Source organism: Phytophthora infestans, genomic scaffold (assembly GCF_000142945.1).
Source record: "Phytophthora infestans T30-4 supercont1.13 genomic scaffold, whole genome shotgun sequence".
In the NCBI taxonomy this organism is placed as follows: domain Eukaryota; phylum Oomycota; class Peronosporomycetes; order Peronosporales; family Peronosporaceae; genus Phytophthora; species Phytophthora infestans.
This window is the reverse complement of record NW_003303746.1, coordinates 1729310-1745589: the sequence shown is the minus strand read 5'-3', so window position 1 is coordinate 1745589 and position 16280 is coordinate 1729310. Positions and strand designations below refer to the sequence as shown.

The window sequence follows — 16280 nt, the reverse complement described above, 5'->3', positions numbered from 1 at the left end:
TCAATTCTCGAGGATTTTGCAGAGAAACCGGGTAACGTGACTCGTGTCTTCTCTAATGAAGAGGTGGGATAATTGTTTTGGGCGCTGTTTGCTGGTATCACTATTTTTCGTGTCCTAAAGTGTTGATTTTGGGCAGGGTATTGTGGAGTGCGTATCCATTCAATCGGGGCACATGCGTCAGATGTTTGCGCATTTTCCAGAGGTGTTAATGATCGATGCTACTCATGATACGAATTCTTTCAACTACAAGTTGTTTAGTTTCATGATCCATGACGCTATGGGGAAGGGCCAACACGTTCAGGTGAAAGTTGACTGCGACTGTTTGTGGTTGTGTACCAGTCTCAGACTGTGCATGATATTGAATCATAGACTAACACTTTTTCTCTTATACATGCGAAGGTTCTAGTGAACCTCCGCGATGCAGTCAAGAGGATGAACCTATGGGGGGAAACCGCCCCTGACACTGCCGTCAGTGGCCCAGAAAAACCAGTGTGGTTGTTTGCTGTTATTCTCTATGCTAGCGACCACTGGTGTGCCAGCGCTGTAAACTTTAATGAGCTCACTATCACGATATTCGACCCCCAGCTAACCGGAGACAGATTCGAGACTCTAAGAAGATATCTTCGTGATGAGCTGGTCCCGTTGTTGCCGCTGCCGCCGTCACCAAAGCGCTACCGATTCAAGCGAGTTGAATGGGTAACGCAAGTGGATGACTATAACTGCGGAGTCTTCGTGATAATGTTTTTTGAAATGCTCCTGCTAGATGTCGTTCCGACCGGGTTTGATACTTCGACTGCGCTGCAGTACTTCCGCTATAGGTACATCAGTCAGATTGTAAGCACAATGTAATCTCATATTGCCTACACTATTGCATCGCTGCTTAACGTATAAGAATCGATCATTAGCTGCGTAGCGGACTCGTTGTTTTAGGCAGCCGTATTAGACACTGTGTTTTTTTAATGCTGGAAATCTCTAAGATGCACGTCGTTCCTGTTGTGGTGAAGACAGTTTAGCCGATAGCGCTGTTTGTTCTATGAAGAGAAGCGTGACCACAGCTGCCAAGGGCTGTCCAAATTGCTCGCTCTATGAAGAGAAACCTGGCTGCCATCTGGCAGCTATACCCAGCACATGGTGAGGCTATCCACCAGATACTGTGCAGGACTGTGCACGACTCTGCAAGACACTGCAAAAATTGCTGACTCATACCCTTCAGACTGTGTACGTAGCCTCTGCCCGGTGCCTCCGCCGTAGTGATGAAACGCATGAAGGAACTGAAAGTTGACACATTCATCGATAAATCTGACGAAACTATTAATGCTGCAACGGAGTGTGAGTTCAATGAGGGGTGTTCAGCTTTGAAAAACCTTAGCAGTGACTTGGACGTCTATCTTAACCGACATTGGTGGCCGTACAAAACCAAATTTGCTCGTTGCTGGATAGATTCGTTTTGTCATTTTGGCTGTGTAGATACGTCTACTGTCGAAGGGACTCATGCCAAGATGAATGCATTTTTAGATAACTCACGGGGCGATTTAGTCACCATCTTTCAGCGTCTTCTTCCGTGGTGGTCTAGAGTGGCAACAGTGTGCAAGCTGCAAAAGAAGTGTCTACCGTCCCGCAACTATTTCGCGATGATTTACATTCAGCCGTCGTAAAAACCATATCCGTTTAGGCTCTGACGGAATCACACAAGTTGTGGAAAATGGCACGAAAACTAGTGGTTAAAGGCACTAAACCTAATGTCTGTAGTGGTACGGAACGTCGTACTCAAGGTCGGTCCTGTCTTCATGACATGATGCACATTATCGAGTCTAGTGGCGTATTAAAGCTTTTACCGGAACAGTTCGACAAACACTGACACCTGTGTGTGGTTACTGACCGAGTGGTAGAGCCTGTACCAAGGGCTAAACGGCCACGAACACGCGAGCCATCACGGTCTCATCAAGCTGGGTACGGCGCTAATGGTACACGGCGAGAGCTATCCGGGTTTGAGCTGCAAGGGCAACCGTATTTGATGACTAACGAAAACGCTACTTCATTGACATTGCAAGGGCTTCTCGAGCAAAGCGTTGAAGACTTTCAAAATGCATTCTTACTACCTCGTGTATGGGGGTACGCTGGGCTACAGGATTTAGATGATTAGATCTCCAGTGTAGTGTCATATTTTATTTTTCATTTTGCAGTTTTTAAGCACAATCAATATTAATAACTTCAACTTACTAACGCCATGTGCTTACACTTTTTCTGCCCGGGTGCTCCGGTCAGGGTGCTCCCTAACCTTTCCCCTACATCAAGGACTCCCACAGCTGTACGCTGTTACGGACCAAATACTACTGCTGAATGGTTTCGACTCCACGACCACCACCAGCTCGCAGACAAATTTGAACTGGGTCACGGACACCATTTTGTTTATTGACGTCCTGTGAAGTCGCATTGTTCCGTTCCCCTATAAAGCTGTTGGAGACGCTCTCTGGTATGAAATGACCAAGTGCTACGTGGAGAGCGCAGTCAAACGTGGACAGGTATATAAACACACATTAAAATCGCACATAAATTCTAACCTTATCTTTGACATATATTAGTCACCAGAGGAGGCGAAATAGGCTGCAGCTTCACAGACGTTCGTGGAAGATGATAGCAGTCCTGTGAAAATCCAGTTTCACTACGCAGGCAAGCGCATTGCAGACCCACAACGGGAGGTGGTTGTACTTTCAGGGAAAAGTCAGTTTCTTGAAGTGTTTGGAGTGGCTTCTTGTGGGCAATTTAAGTACAATCACGGCGTAAATTAATTATTGAAATAGTATAACACCGTAGTGAGCATTGGATCTTTAGTAGGCCAACATAATCCTTCATTACTTGGGCAGGCCGTCTCAAAAAGAGGATCTCAGCCTTTTTTCGTTGTTTCAACCACGCCGACGGGTTTAAATTCAATCGCCGTCGTGTCTTCTCCTTCGTAACAATGTAGGGCCCCACCACCGGGGAGAATGGCGGCGGTGCTCGGTTAGTAAAAAGCTTATTAATATAGCTTTTCGGAGATTTACCAATGACACTTATATCGTGGCTCTCACTAATTACGCAAGAACGTCATGTGGGTGGCGCCAATAGCGTAATTGATCGGGCCTGGTCCAGTGACGGCCCGACGTCACGACGTTTGAATCAACTGCAATGTCGACTCGACACTGCTCGACGTGTCGAGACCTCTAACGACTCTCAAATACACATTTTGCTAACCACTAGCGAAGCGACTCCGATCAAAGAATTTTTTAGTTAAAGGAGAGCGACAGACTCCGCCACAAACATGGGGCGCCGCCGCTCGGTAAGGCACACCTCGCTCTCCGATCTAACCGAGAACTTCGAACGTCTCAGCATGCGAACGGACAGCGAAGCTGCAGAGACCGCGCATCGCGCCGCGGCAGCGCGCCACATGAGCGCGCCAATTTTGAACCCGTTCTCAAGCGAGCTCGCATCGCCAAGCTCGCCCGCGGGACAGAGTGACGTGAGCATGACCGACGTGTCCACACCGGTTCTAAACGCTCCTGCGCTGCCATCAGCTCCCACGTATCGTGGCAGCACCTTCGAAGAGCGTCGGACGTTCATGCGTCAGTATGAAACCTACACCATGGCATTAGCGGCCTACGAGACGCCGTCGAACCTCCCGTTTGTCGTCCCCGTCGTCGCATGCATCGAGGGCAGGACGCGGCGGCGCATTGCCATGTTCGAGTTTGGATGTGTGCCGAAGCGATCAGCAACGAGCAGTGGATAGACTACTTTCTGGAGGCTAACGTTCCGGTCGGCGGAGACAACTACCTCGCCATTGATGAGGCGATGAAGTCTCTACGCATGAGCACGGCTTTGAAGGAAGCGCAATCGCGCACGAATAATCTCCAGTCAGACATGTACAAGATTTTCGAAGCCCACAATTTGGGCAATGAGATGTTCGCCAAGGCCCCGCGTCGAATCGTGGGATACTTGCTCGAAGCGCTGAAGCCAGCAGGCTTTCGCGACATCGTGCGCCACCAACTAACAATGGAAAGCAACAAGGAGATGAAGAAGCAGATCGTCCCGTTCTGCAAGTGGGTCACGACCATGCTGGCCCAGTACATGCAGTGGAATGAAGAAGTTCACGGGCAGAAGCCGGCCAACGAAACCAAGGCCGGTGGACGGCCTCTGAAGGGGAAGCCAGCGCCGACTCGCCCCGCCTCGACTACCCCTGCTACAGCAAGCTCAGCCCAGTCGCGGGTCCGACCACGACCACGACGACGGAAGTCAAGCGCCCCCCCCCCCCGCTTGCCGTGCCTCAAGTGTGGTTCACCCGACCACAGTGTTCGTCATTGCCCCTCCGCGCAACCGGGTGACGCGGACAGACTGATTGCCGAGGCGCGCGAGAGAAAAAAGGCAAACCCCATTCACTTCCGTAAGGTAACTGTGCCGCCGAGTGCTGCTTCCACCGATATCGCCCCGTCGCAAGCATCTACGGGCCACGTCCTCGCCGTGATCGAGGTTGTGGAGGTGCAAGCCACCCTCCTGGACCCAGGCTCGGACGAATCTCTGGTCTCACGTTCAGCGCTGGAGATCTTGGTGAAGCAGCGCCCGGAACTTGAAGTAACTGAAGTCTCGCTGCCTATCTATGCCGAGGCCGTGGGCAAGCAGTTAATCGCCTTGAAGAGGAACATCCTCTTGCCGAAGGTGACCCTCGCAACATATGCTGGGCCTCTGGTGCTGCGCAACTTACGGTGCTGGGTCGACGAGAACGACACCGACCTGAACATCACTGTGGGCAGGCCGATCATGGAGCGGCTTGGCTACTCCGTCGCAGGGGTGGGAAAAAATAATATCAATCCCGTAATTACTGTATTATCCGGCTACAATAATTATTATTGGATCTGTCCAAAGTCAATATAATATGATATTGATCCAATAATATCAGTACAATACCGGTTTATACCAATATGTTAGAGGCAACTAGCTCTTCGCGCCAATCGTTCAAGTGGTTGGCTGGCAGGCACAGACACGAGCACGAGCCGAAGCCTCACAGCACTCCCTCACTTTTCATTTGACCACGATGGCTCCGAACCGTGATATCTGCGCATTCTTCTACGAAGACAAGGGCCAAGGCGACTTCCGCTGTCAGCTTTGCGGTTCTTACCGCAAGCAGCAAACCTGCTAGAGCACCTCAAGAAACTCGATAGTGTCTGCAAGACACTCCAGCGCGAGGACACCAGCATGGCGGACGTGCGTGTTTTGTTTGACCAGGTTGTTGACGACTACCCAGTTATGGCGAGCCATCTGCGTCCGGCGGCGAAGATCGTCCATGCGCCGGCCTTTGAGGCAGCTTTGGTCAAGATTTGCAACAATGCGAAGCTTACTGCGTCTGAGTCGCGCGCAGTCCAGCGATTGGTGGTGGAGCCAGATGCTGCAACTGGTAAGAGGAAGGAGCGCTCGACGAGCGATTACGCCAGCGCAATTCTACGAGGGGGGAATCATATGCGAGCGGCTGGTGCTGCGGGTGTGAGCTTTCATGAGCTGGCAAAGGTGGTGCCGCCCACCTCGAACACAGTTATAAGACTGTTTTCGCAGTGCAAGCTCATTCTGACGCCTCAGCGGTCATGCATGCTTTCTGCAAACTTTGAGATGTTAGCATTTCTTCGCGTGAACCGCGACATGTGGAACGCGACTTCGCTCGTCGCCAATGAGTAGGAAGACTTGGTAGTTAGAGGCCACAATATACTTATATTGGCCCCGTTATTATTATTGTACTTCATCATATTTCCGTTATTATTAAGTATGGGACTCGATGTCTTGCAGTACAATTTCGTATTGTATTGTCCGAGCCTGCTCCGTCGACTCGCTGCTTGTTGCAGCACTCAATCGGCAACCCGAGTATGATGGAGGCGGCAGTGCGGTGGGCTCTGCAGCATCGCGCGCAGAAAGGTCCCCGCTGTCCAGAATCCAGCGACTGCAGTACAAGGCCTGCAACGACCACCCGGCAGTCAGCAACAGGGAGCCTTTGGAAGACTTCGTTCTCACCCCCAAGTTCGTGACCCACGACGAGGCGGCCGCGCGTGTCCAAGAGTTTTTTGTCAGGGGCCTCAAAGCTGCAGTCGCCCGGGGCTTGAGCGAACGCGGCCTTAAGCGCATGAAGGCCTCGCTTGAGAAATACGCCGACACCTATCGCGTCCAGTTCGGGCTGGACCCTCCCGTCAAGGTCACGCCGCTCAAGGTCCGCCTTAAGCCTGGAGCAGCCCCCGTCAAGTGCAAGGCACGGCGCTACCCGCTGTTGCACCGTATCTTCCTAGATGCCCACGTGAAAGAGCTTCTCGACGCGATGCGGATCCATGAGAACAGTCGCAGAAGATGGTGTTCCCCGCCGCGAATCGTGCCCAAGAAGGATGTGAACGACCTGCGAATGACTATTGACGACCGCGCTGTCAACGCCTGTACGGAGTCGATGCCCTTCCCAATGCCACAGCTTGGCGTGGTGATCACCCCTGTTGAGGGCTCTACAGTCTTTTTCTCCTGCGACTGGCTCCACGGATATTGGCAGCTCCTTCTCGACCCAGAGTCCCAGAAGTACTTCACCTTCATGACACACCGCGGGATGTATACACCGCAGCGAGTGCCGATGGTATCCAGTGACTCAGTTGCGTTCTGCCAGCAAGCTGTGGAAGAGATGTTCCACGAAGATATCAACAACGGGGTGCTGGCCTGGTTAGATGACCTAATTGGGTACGCTAAGACCGAAGAGGAGCTGTGCGACCTGTTTGATCGAGTGATGGAGAAGTGCGCTAAGTATGGGCTCAAGCTTCACCCAGGAAAATGTGTCTTCTTCACGACCCGTATCAAATGGTGCGGTCGCATCATTTCGGCGGAGGGCGTCACCCACTGCCCAGAGTGGATCCAGGGCCTCGTGGACATGCCATCACCAACTATGGCCGGTGAGCACCAACAACTGCTCTGTGCAGCCAACTGGATGCGCGCCAGCATCCCTCAGTACGTGCACATTACGGGCCCGTTGTACAGCTCACTCGAGTCCGCCATGAAGACGGCGGGCAGCCGGAAGAAGGCCAAACTGCAAAAAATACCACTGAGCGAACGCGAGTGGGGCCCTGCTCAACAGACCAGTCTGGAAAACTTGAAGGCCGCTCTGATCAAGATCACCCCCCTCGCACACCCACGTGCTGAGTGGGATGTGTGTTTGTACACAGATGCAAGTTCGGAGCACTGGGGCGCTGTTGCGACCCAGCTACCTCCTGGTGATCTGGAGAGCCCCCTGAGCGAGCAACACCATGAGCCGCTAGCTTTCTTGAGTGGAACGTTTACTGGAGCATCGAGCCGATGGGCAACTATAGAGAAAGCGGCATTCGCCATAGTCGAAGCCTGTCAACGCCTCGACTACATCCTACTCCGCCCCGGGGGCTTCAAGCTCTTCACCGACCATCGAAACCTGGTCTTCATCTTCAACTTCTACGCAGTCAATGGAGGATCCATCGCTACCAGGCCGACAAGCTCCAGCGCTGGGCGCTAGGTCTGTCGCCTTTCAACTACGAGATCGAGCATGTGAGCGGAGACGAAAATGTCTGGGGAGACTTGCTGTCGCGCTGGGGTGCAAAGCAAGACGCGCAACCTACGCGGGCATTTCAGCTTCGTCAGCTAGCCATCACCGACCAAGTGGCCCCGCTACAGCAGCCCGATTTCGAATGGCCAACCACAACTGAGATCCGCAATATACAAGGCACCGCCATGACTGCATCGCCCACCCGTGCTCCAGCAACGTCGCACTAAATGCAGAACGTGAGCTCTATCTGACAGAGGACGGTCAAGTCTGGATACCCGACGCAGAGACCGATATCCAGCAGCGGATTTGCGTTATCGGGCACGCTGGGGCAAGTGGGCATCGTGGTATTAAAGCCACATCAACGGTTATCACGAAGACATTTAGCTGGAGAACACTGGTGGCAGACGTCGCCGCGTTCGTCCATGGATGTATACATTGTATGCGTACGGGTAGCTCGAGGGAGCCGCGTCCCTTTGGACTTACACTGCAAGCCACCAAGCCCAACGAGGTTCTACATTTTGACTTCCTAAGCCTTCCAGCCAGCGGCAGCGGCATGCACTATGTGCTAGTGCTGAAAGATGGGATGTCGGGGTACACGGAGCTGGTGGCGTGTCCGGCTGCTACCGCGGACGAAGCAGCAATCGCGCTAATCGACTGGTGCAAGAGATTCGGCATTGTGCGCCAGTGGGTGTCCGATCAGGGTACCCACTTTAAGAACCAGCTAATTGCACGACTCGCGAAGCTCTTCGGTGCGCAGCACCACTTCGTCACGGCCTACTGCCCGTGGGCAACGGCACTGTGGAGGTCGTCAATCGGCTGATACTGAAGGCATTGAAGTCTTTACTCAGCGAGCTTAAACTCCCCATTGCATCCTGGCCCGATATCCTACCCGCTGTTTAGTACAGTCTGAACACAATGCCCTCGGATCGCATTGGAATGCCTGCCCCGCTAACGGCGTTCACAGGTCTAGCTGGCTCGTCACATTTCCGTGCCATCGTCACGAATGACAAGGTCGTGAAACTTAGCACCGACGAGCTGGTTGCGCAGCAGAAACACCTCCAGACTATGCAGGACGCACTCACCAAAATGCATCAAGCGGCGGCTACCATCAGTGACAAGAAACGCCGACAGCATCGGAAGCGCTGGAGCAAACGCCAAGGTGTGGTGATGCCTAAATATGAAATCGGCGACTTTGTGCTGGCGGCGAGCGTGCTGCCACGCCGAAACAAGCTTTTTCTCTACTGGACAGGCCCCAAACGGATCGTCTCCGCCGAAAATGACTACACATTTCAAGTGCAGGACCTTGTCGCACCCTACACCATCACTGTCCACCACGCGTCAAGACTCAAGCTTTACCGGGACTCCCAGCGCGAAGTAACAGAAGACATCCTCGCTCACATCCATCATGGTGCTGGTGGTCACATTGTCGAGCGCTTGCTCGACTGCCGCAAGGGCCCCGAGGACTACGAGCTCAACGTCCAGTGGGTCGGGCTAGACCCTCTCGAAGCCTCTTGGGAGCCAGCTCGAGTGATGATTGAAGACATTCCAAAACTAGTAGCTTCCTACGTTGCGGCCCACCCCAAGCACAAGACCCTTCAAGCGATGTGGAAAGCTCTCGCACCTGCCGCACTGCAGCGAAAACGAGGGGGGGAATGATCGGGCCCGGTCCAGTGACGGCCCGACGTCACGACGTTTGAATCAACTGCAATGTCGACTCGACACTGCTCGACGTGTCGAGGCCTCTAACGACTCTCAAATACACACCGTTTTACATTTTGCTAGCCACTAGCGAAGCGACTCCGATCAGTAATTTACGGCCTCACTGCAACGCACGGGCTCACTGCAGCGCTGCAAAACTTTTAATTTGAGAAAAAAAATACGATGGCATGACATTTCACCTTTATTCTAATATTTATAAATAAGAAAATCTCATTACATTTTTCAAGTCTCCACACGTAAAAAGTGACACTGTTATTGTCATCTACGGTACTTCACTTCATTTCCAAAAAGTAACGAAATGAAGTAGTCTGTTTTTGGTTCTGGGTTTTACTTTTAAGTTATCAACCTCGCCATCATGGTGGCCACGGGCTCAATCGCAACCCAATTCATGTACCGACCGTCGCTGTCTTTTGCAGTGCACGAAGCGCTTAACTCTTACTGGAGACTGCCGAGCTCCACCCGGTCATGTCTTCAATCAACTGGACCGAGATTTGGTATGGATGCCGAAGGAGTTGTGACTCTGGAATGGGATTCGTGGCTCAGCTGCGTCGAGGCCAACGATAGTGTTGCCAACGAAATCGAGACGACGTGGGCCTTGGCAATGGCAGCTGAACAATTTACTTTCAACAAAACTGTGGCCCACAGGGACAGCCGGAAAGTTAGGTGGCCAGCTGCTCGACGCTTGACTCATTCGGATTCGCTGGAAAAGGTGGCGACGATGCTGGATGACGACGTTGGGGAGTATTTTGTGGGTTTTGAAGTGGGTGTCACAATCTTGGAGAAGGCGTTGTATGATTTACTTGATGACAGATTGACGTCGAGTGGTGGAGTAGTCAAGTCTCGGAAGCAGAATATGATCCTGAGGGACTTGTTACATTCCGACACGTTGGCGGATACACTACCGGCAGGTTTGTTACGTTTGCTGAAGATTTTGTTCCTTCCGTCAGGATTGAATCTGCGAAACTTGGTGTGGCATGGATTTATTGCTCCTTGCGAGTTCCCGAAGTGCTTTGGGTGCCTTACACTGCTGCTCACTATGGCATTGCCGAGGTATTTTATACAGTTGTCAAGTGGAGAGAGAGATAGCAAGACCACACTCTTCCATATCGATGCTTTTGACGATAGATTTAGTGTAATAAATGGAGAAGACGGCGGGTGTCAGCAAGATCTTGTCACAATACTTCGCGAGGAAACTCCAGCTGTGAGAGAAGAAGTGGTGAGTAGATGGTCCCGTGCTCCATTTATTCCTCTTGGGAGGTCGAATCTACTACGACGAGGTGTAGAGATGTTAGTGGAACGAGGAGACGAGCTCTACTTCCTTTTTGCAGTCTTTCCTGTGCTGGAGCATGCTCTGCGGCTCGAATTTCTTCGGAAAAACCAAGAGCGTGCTGGACTGTCGAGTGCTTATGGCTTGGCGCAGATTGACGCGTACTATTCCACGTTAGATGGCTTCGGTCAGAAGGATAAGCACCAAGTATTGCTACATCCAGCTGTGCTTCGAGATGCTGACAAAAGTGACGGAAAGTCTGGTGACGAGACGGATAAAGCACAATCAGCGACCAACGCTCTGTATGAAATGCTACCGTTTGCCTCGCTTACAGTGCTTCTGGATCTGTTTATGATGCCCACTGGACCAAATCTTCGTGCTAAACTTTGTCACGGGGAAGCAAATTTGTCGAGTCTTCTGTGCATTTCAAAAGCTAAAAGAAGTTCTGTGGCAACTCGACTGCTCTTTAAAGCTCTCGCTCTTCTCTGCGAAACTCAAGATGCCGGTGGGAGCGAGGACACCAAATCTACGCTCACTCCGCCTGTCCGTCAGACTTTGCAGTCCTTTAGTGCCATCACTACCAGTTCATTTCACCCGTTCTACCGCTTGCACCGGGCTCTAAGTGCATCACACAGCGCGGCATCCGAGTTCGCGGCTTTCCGGTCACTTTGGACATCATATCATCTGGAAGAAGTTCACACAAAGGACGAAGCAGCACAAAAGCTATCAAGCTTCACTCGAGTTGTCTTCAATGAAATACCAACAAGTGATGGAAGCAGATTCTCGTTAGTGGAGAAAGCTGGTCGAATCACGGAGTTCGTTGCAGCATTATCTTGCCATTCAGCTCTTAAGAAGAAGAAATCCTTTGCACTGCTAATCGGACAGCTCAATTGTCAATTAAATGACGTTGCAGCTCGAATTCGCCGCGATTTCAAGCGGAATCACTGTTCAAAGTCAACGGCTCGTCCACCTAGCGTCTTTTTGACTCTAATGGAAGCAGAGAGCGCGGATACATCCGACTTTAGCTCTTTAAATCTGTTGGAGAAATTTATTCAACGGCATCTACTGGCGTTGGGCGATCAAGACGGACTCAGCGTGGCTTCGTGTATGATGGAAATCATCGCGTGCTGTCAGCGATCACTGAAGTCATTCCGCTCTCGCATTGAGCAATTGCAGCGACTTGTGGCGGAAGGAAAGGCACGTACAAACCACAGGCGTTCGTTGCTCACCGGTGTCTTCTTCCTCCCTGTGTTTGAGCGAATGCAGCTAGTGAGTCTGAGCATTGTGGAGCATCAACTCGTCCACTTGCACGACGTCGCTTGTCAACGAGAAAAGAGCACGGCCGGGACCTCTCTTTGTTCAAACGCTATGAACGTGGAACGACTCCAGGGCAAACTCTTGCAGTGCATCACGTCGTTTGAAGGCTGCATAGGCAGCAGTGAGACTTCGCAAAAAAGCGGTGAACAGGCTGTCGACCGAGCGCTACAGTTCTTGAACGCGAAAGCTGTCAAGATAGCGTTCCCATCTACAATTATAACGTGATCCAAAACAAATTATTTGAAACAATAATGTGATTCATCAATTCTGCCTCCCGATTTGGCCCGATTTAAATACAATGGACAGGACTTAGGGCAACAAGGTCCGATTTAGCTATATCTGACCGACTTAGAACCGTAATGGGTGGGACGTCATTTCCAGTCGAATTTACCTACAGTATAGGAGGAGATAAACGCTAAACAGTAGCTTAAAGCGGTGCTATGATCGCCTACGGTGGTAAGACTACGCCTAATGATTGATAAGAGCTGAATAAGCTTGGACAGATCACTTATGCCGTCCAAATCCGGCAATTCTCATTAATTCATAGTGTCTATCGGCATATCCGGACCGAGATAACTTGTGTCGTGATGTGATCTGAAAGTTGATTGTGCTACAGGCTACCTTTTTTGAGCGAATTAATGTATCTTCTAGCTGTCCTCCCAGGATAAATATCCTTATCCAAATGAATGCCTTCTAGTCTTTTCATCTTGGGTGGAGACAGCTATACCAAGAGATCGTCTTCTACAGAGTAGCTGTCGGGGAGGTCGATAACAAGGTGACAAGTATAAACTAAGTCCAGCAAGGATTAAAATCCTTAATTAGAGATGCAGTCCCGGTTCCTACTCTAACCGACTAAGGAGCCCGGTATTTTCGAGAGCCTGGCTTTTTTTTAGGAAAGCCGGCTCCTTAGCAAATCGAGAGCCTGGGCTCCGGCTCGGTTCGTCCCTCCCATGTGTTGGAAATTCAAACTTGGAATCACGTCGCCGACATTGAATTTCCCATCCAACAATTGATTACTGATCAGCGATCAGTGATCACAGGATTTAATATTTTGTATGACATCAAATATGTACAGTGGGTACAGAAAGTCTACGTCCAAACAGCTGGCGAGATCAAATCCTGAATTTTTGAGTAGTGTATTGATCCAGCCAATCAATGCAAAATATCATCGAATAGCGCAGACTGTAACGAATCAGAAGCTATTTTCACTTTGACGAGACGATATTTGCATCGCAACTTATGGGGCGTCAAGTCCCTCAGGGGGAGGGTTTTTGTTTGGCGTAAGCCTGGGGAGGAGTTCAAGAACGAATGTCTAGCACCTACGTTTAAGTCTGGGAGAGAGACCTTGATGGTTTGGGGATGTATCACCTACGAGGGTGTGGGTGCACTTCACATGTGTGACTCAAATATTACTGGTGCGTACTACAAGAGCATTTTGGAGCAAAATCTGATTCATACTCGACGTAGTGATGCTATTGATATGCTTGTGTGGTATAATAGCTTTTACAGCTGCATTGTATTACTAATAATAATACATAGCGTGATATCTTGATAGAAACAATTGATCGACATTATTCTAAGCACTTAGCACATTACAAGTATAGTAGAAGAGCCTCGTGCTTCCAGCTTCTATGTGAAATGTTATTTTTTGAGTTACTGCTTACTTAAATCCAAAAGAACTGGTTTTCCCACTCTCTGAACGCTATTCGACAATGTGCTTGCAGTTTTCTTAGACCGGGTCAGTCCCGCCTGCACCCTAGGTTTTTTTTGGATTCCGACTCCGAGCTCTACACGTGCGGCTTCGGTGGACGCTGTAGGGACTTCAGGCGTGGCGAACAGCTGTGCACGGCCCTACGTCTACGAGCACGAAAATTTATTTGCTAAGCATGTGTGAAGATCTCGATTTTCTATACCAGGTTGGAGAGCTGGTGGAATGGCTTGTATTATTTCTTCTTCGCAATCCATTTATCGTTAAGAAGGCACTTGTCGGAATTGTCAGGTCTCAGCTTGATTTTAATGATCATGATGATGGCTCACTGAAGTATTGGAGTTCGGCCAGAATACGAAGCTTGCTTGGAGCAAATATGATGTTTTGAAAGCGCCAAAGCCAATGGAGTCCCAATGAGCTCAACTTGTAATGCGCCGCCTAATCAAAGTAGATGCGAGCTCTAAGTTTGTTTGAGAATCGCACCCTTTTTCCGTTGTTGACATGCTTGACTGCTCCCCCTCCCGCCTTCTTGTAGTCGTTTAAGTAACTGAAGAGCAGCGATGCCCAGCGTTTGTTGTGTGGGTGAACGTCAAGGACTTCCCTGATATGCCCGACTGTGTAGGCGTCCCACTTCTTGAACATGCTGTTCTTGAATCGGTTATTCAGCTTCATTAGATTTAAGTTAATCTGTGAAAAATCTCCCCTTGCTTCATCATCCGCAGTGGTCGTAACACGAAGAAACCTTTCGGAAGTGCTACTTGGACTCTGATCGGCAGATACATGTACATCGTTGACTAGTGCCAAAATAATTAGAGCAACCAGCAAGATTATAAGACGCATGGGTCAGCTAAGTAAGTCCGCCCGGGAAAGCAAATTGCAAAATGAATGGCACAAGTGAACAAGACCTTGATAAGTTACTACTACTACATGTAGTAATGGCACAAGTGAACAAGACCTTGATACTACTAGTACTTCTATGTCTGTACAGGTGTCGCGTACCGTATTTGAGATCTCCTACTTCAGAGTGATCTCCTAATTCAGACTACCCTCCAACCAATCACATATCGAGAATGGAACAGCGCACAAGTCTAGATCTCCTAATTCAGAGTACAAAAAACGTGCTAAACTGTAACTATCCACCCAGAAATTCGCAATGGCGCGCACTCCCCTCACGCTCGGCCAACGGAAAGGGAGAACCCGTATTTCTGGCACTGGCAAGCCTCCCAAGAAGTTCAAGCGCGTTGCCATTTCATACGCCTACAAGCTTTCGGTTGTGGAGGGAACCTGATTGGGAGCTGCTACGACGGTTGCTGGAAGAAGTGCCCGTAGTGCGCCATGCTGTGGATACGCGTCACGACAGAAAACTTCGTAGTTCCCGAAGAAGAACTTGATAACTAAATTGTTTTGTTTAAATAATACGTGATAGAGATGCGTCGGTACATGTACAGATCTTGTGTATTTTGCAACAATACAACTTCAAAAATATTGGGTCTGAAGTACACCGACGGACAGAATGCAACTGCCATTAAAATTCAACGTAAAACGGGCGCAGGTCATAGCTGCCACTTGCAAATCTACCAAATAAGCCAATCAAAACAGCTAAAACGCCACATTGTACAGCTGAACTGCAGTGGTTATTCTGCACCAGTCACTTGGTAAAATGGAGGCGGTACGTGTAGCTGAAACCACCTCGGAGTTCGAGTCCGAACGCCGGTCGGAGCCCCCACCTGAGCCTCCGTCACCACCAGAAATCGTGGCGATTGCAGACCTACTTGACGAGGTATACGCGGAGCCTAAACAGCGTCAGATGCATTATACAATGAAGAAGAAACGACATGCTCTTGAAGGGCAAGAAGGGCGAATATACTGCGTATCAGTCTCTACAAAGGTTGCTACGACGTTTTGCCTATCGGCATGGCTTCGTGCAGCGCACACCGCACGGTTTAAAGGTAGTGCTTTGACTTATAAATTGTATGGAACTGATCTAATTTGATCATTTTGATATTTTATTTATAGGAAAATTGGTAGAAGTACAGGACAGTTTCGCTAAACTTTTTAAGTCTAAGTACAAAACCAACTTTTAGTGCTAAATACAGCTGCCTCCCTAACTTTGCCAAAAACTCTTGGTAATTCGTTACTGTAAAAAAAAGTGCTGTGGTCATCTGACCGCTTTTGTACCAGTGGGAAAGTGGCAGTTGCATTCTGTCCGTCGGTGTAGGAGATCTCAAATACGGTAACGATTCGTGTACCGGTACTGTACATATTATAGCCAGTTACCACATAGGGGGAAGAGATACAGTCTGTATTACAGTAGAACGCAGCGTTGCGCATTGTCGTGCGTTCAACGCACGAATTTTCCCAGACGCACGACCATGAAATTCCCGTCGACCACGCTGGAATACTGTCCCGGCACATACACTCTCCTAGTGGCCTTAGTATGTGAATCGGGTCGGATGATTTTCGACACATATGTAGTTTTGTTTTCGAATTTAGCACAACAGTTTTAGGTATTGGCGACGATTCGACTCGTGGGACCAACAAATGTACAGTAAGAATACCGCCGGGGTACCTATATAGGAAGGGGTCGTCCAGCAATCCGCCTTTTTGGTTTTTTTAAATGGCTAATTGCGAATGCGCAATTTAGCCAGAAATAGTGGCCCCACATACATTTTCCACGGGAGCGAACCCCTGGGGAAGTTGTAGCGCCGGATTTA

At 50.0% G+C, this 16280-nt stretch overlaps 2 protein-coding genes across 2 annotated transcripts; one reads left to right on the top strand and one right to left on the bottom strand.

The window, feature by feature from the left end:
- Positions 1–10127: 10127 nt before the first annotated feature.
- On the top strand, positions 10128–12083 carry PITG_08400 (uncharacterized protein; the record flags this gene model as incomplete). The annotated part of the gene is made up of 6 exons (XM_002903740.1): positions 10128–10324; positions 10406–10988; positions 11103–11234; positions 11337–11516; positions 11586–11855; positions 11931–12083. The coding sequence occupies 6 exons, from the start codon at positions 10128–10130 to the stop codon at positions 12081–12083; spliced, it is 1515 nt and encodes a 504-aa protein (XP_002903786.1).
- Positions 12084–14004: 1921 nt separating this feature from the next.
- On the bottom strand, positions 14005–14406 carry PITG_08399 (secreted RxLR effector peptide protein, putative; the record flags this gene model as incomplete). Its single annotated transcript, XM_002903739.1, has 1 exon — positions 14005–14406. One exon carries the CDS (start codon positions 14404–14406, stop codon positions 14005–14007), a length of 402 nt encoding a protein of 133 aa, XP_002903785.1.
- Between the last annotated feature and the right edge of the window lie 1874 nt (positions 14407–16280).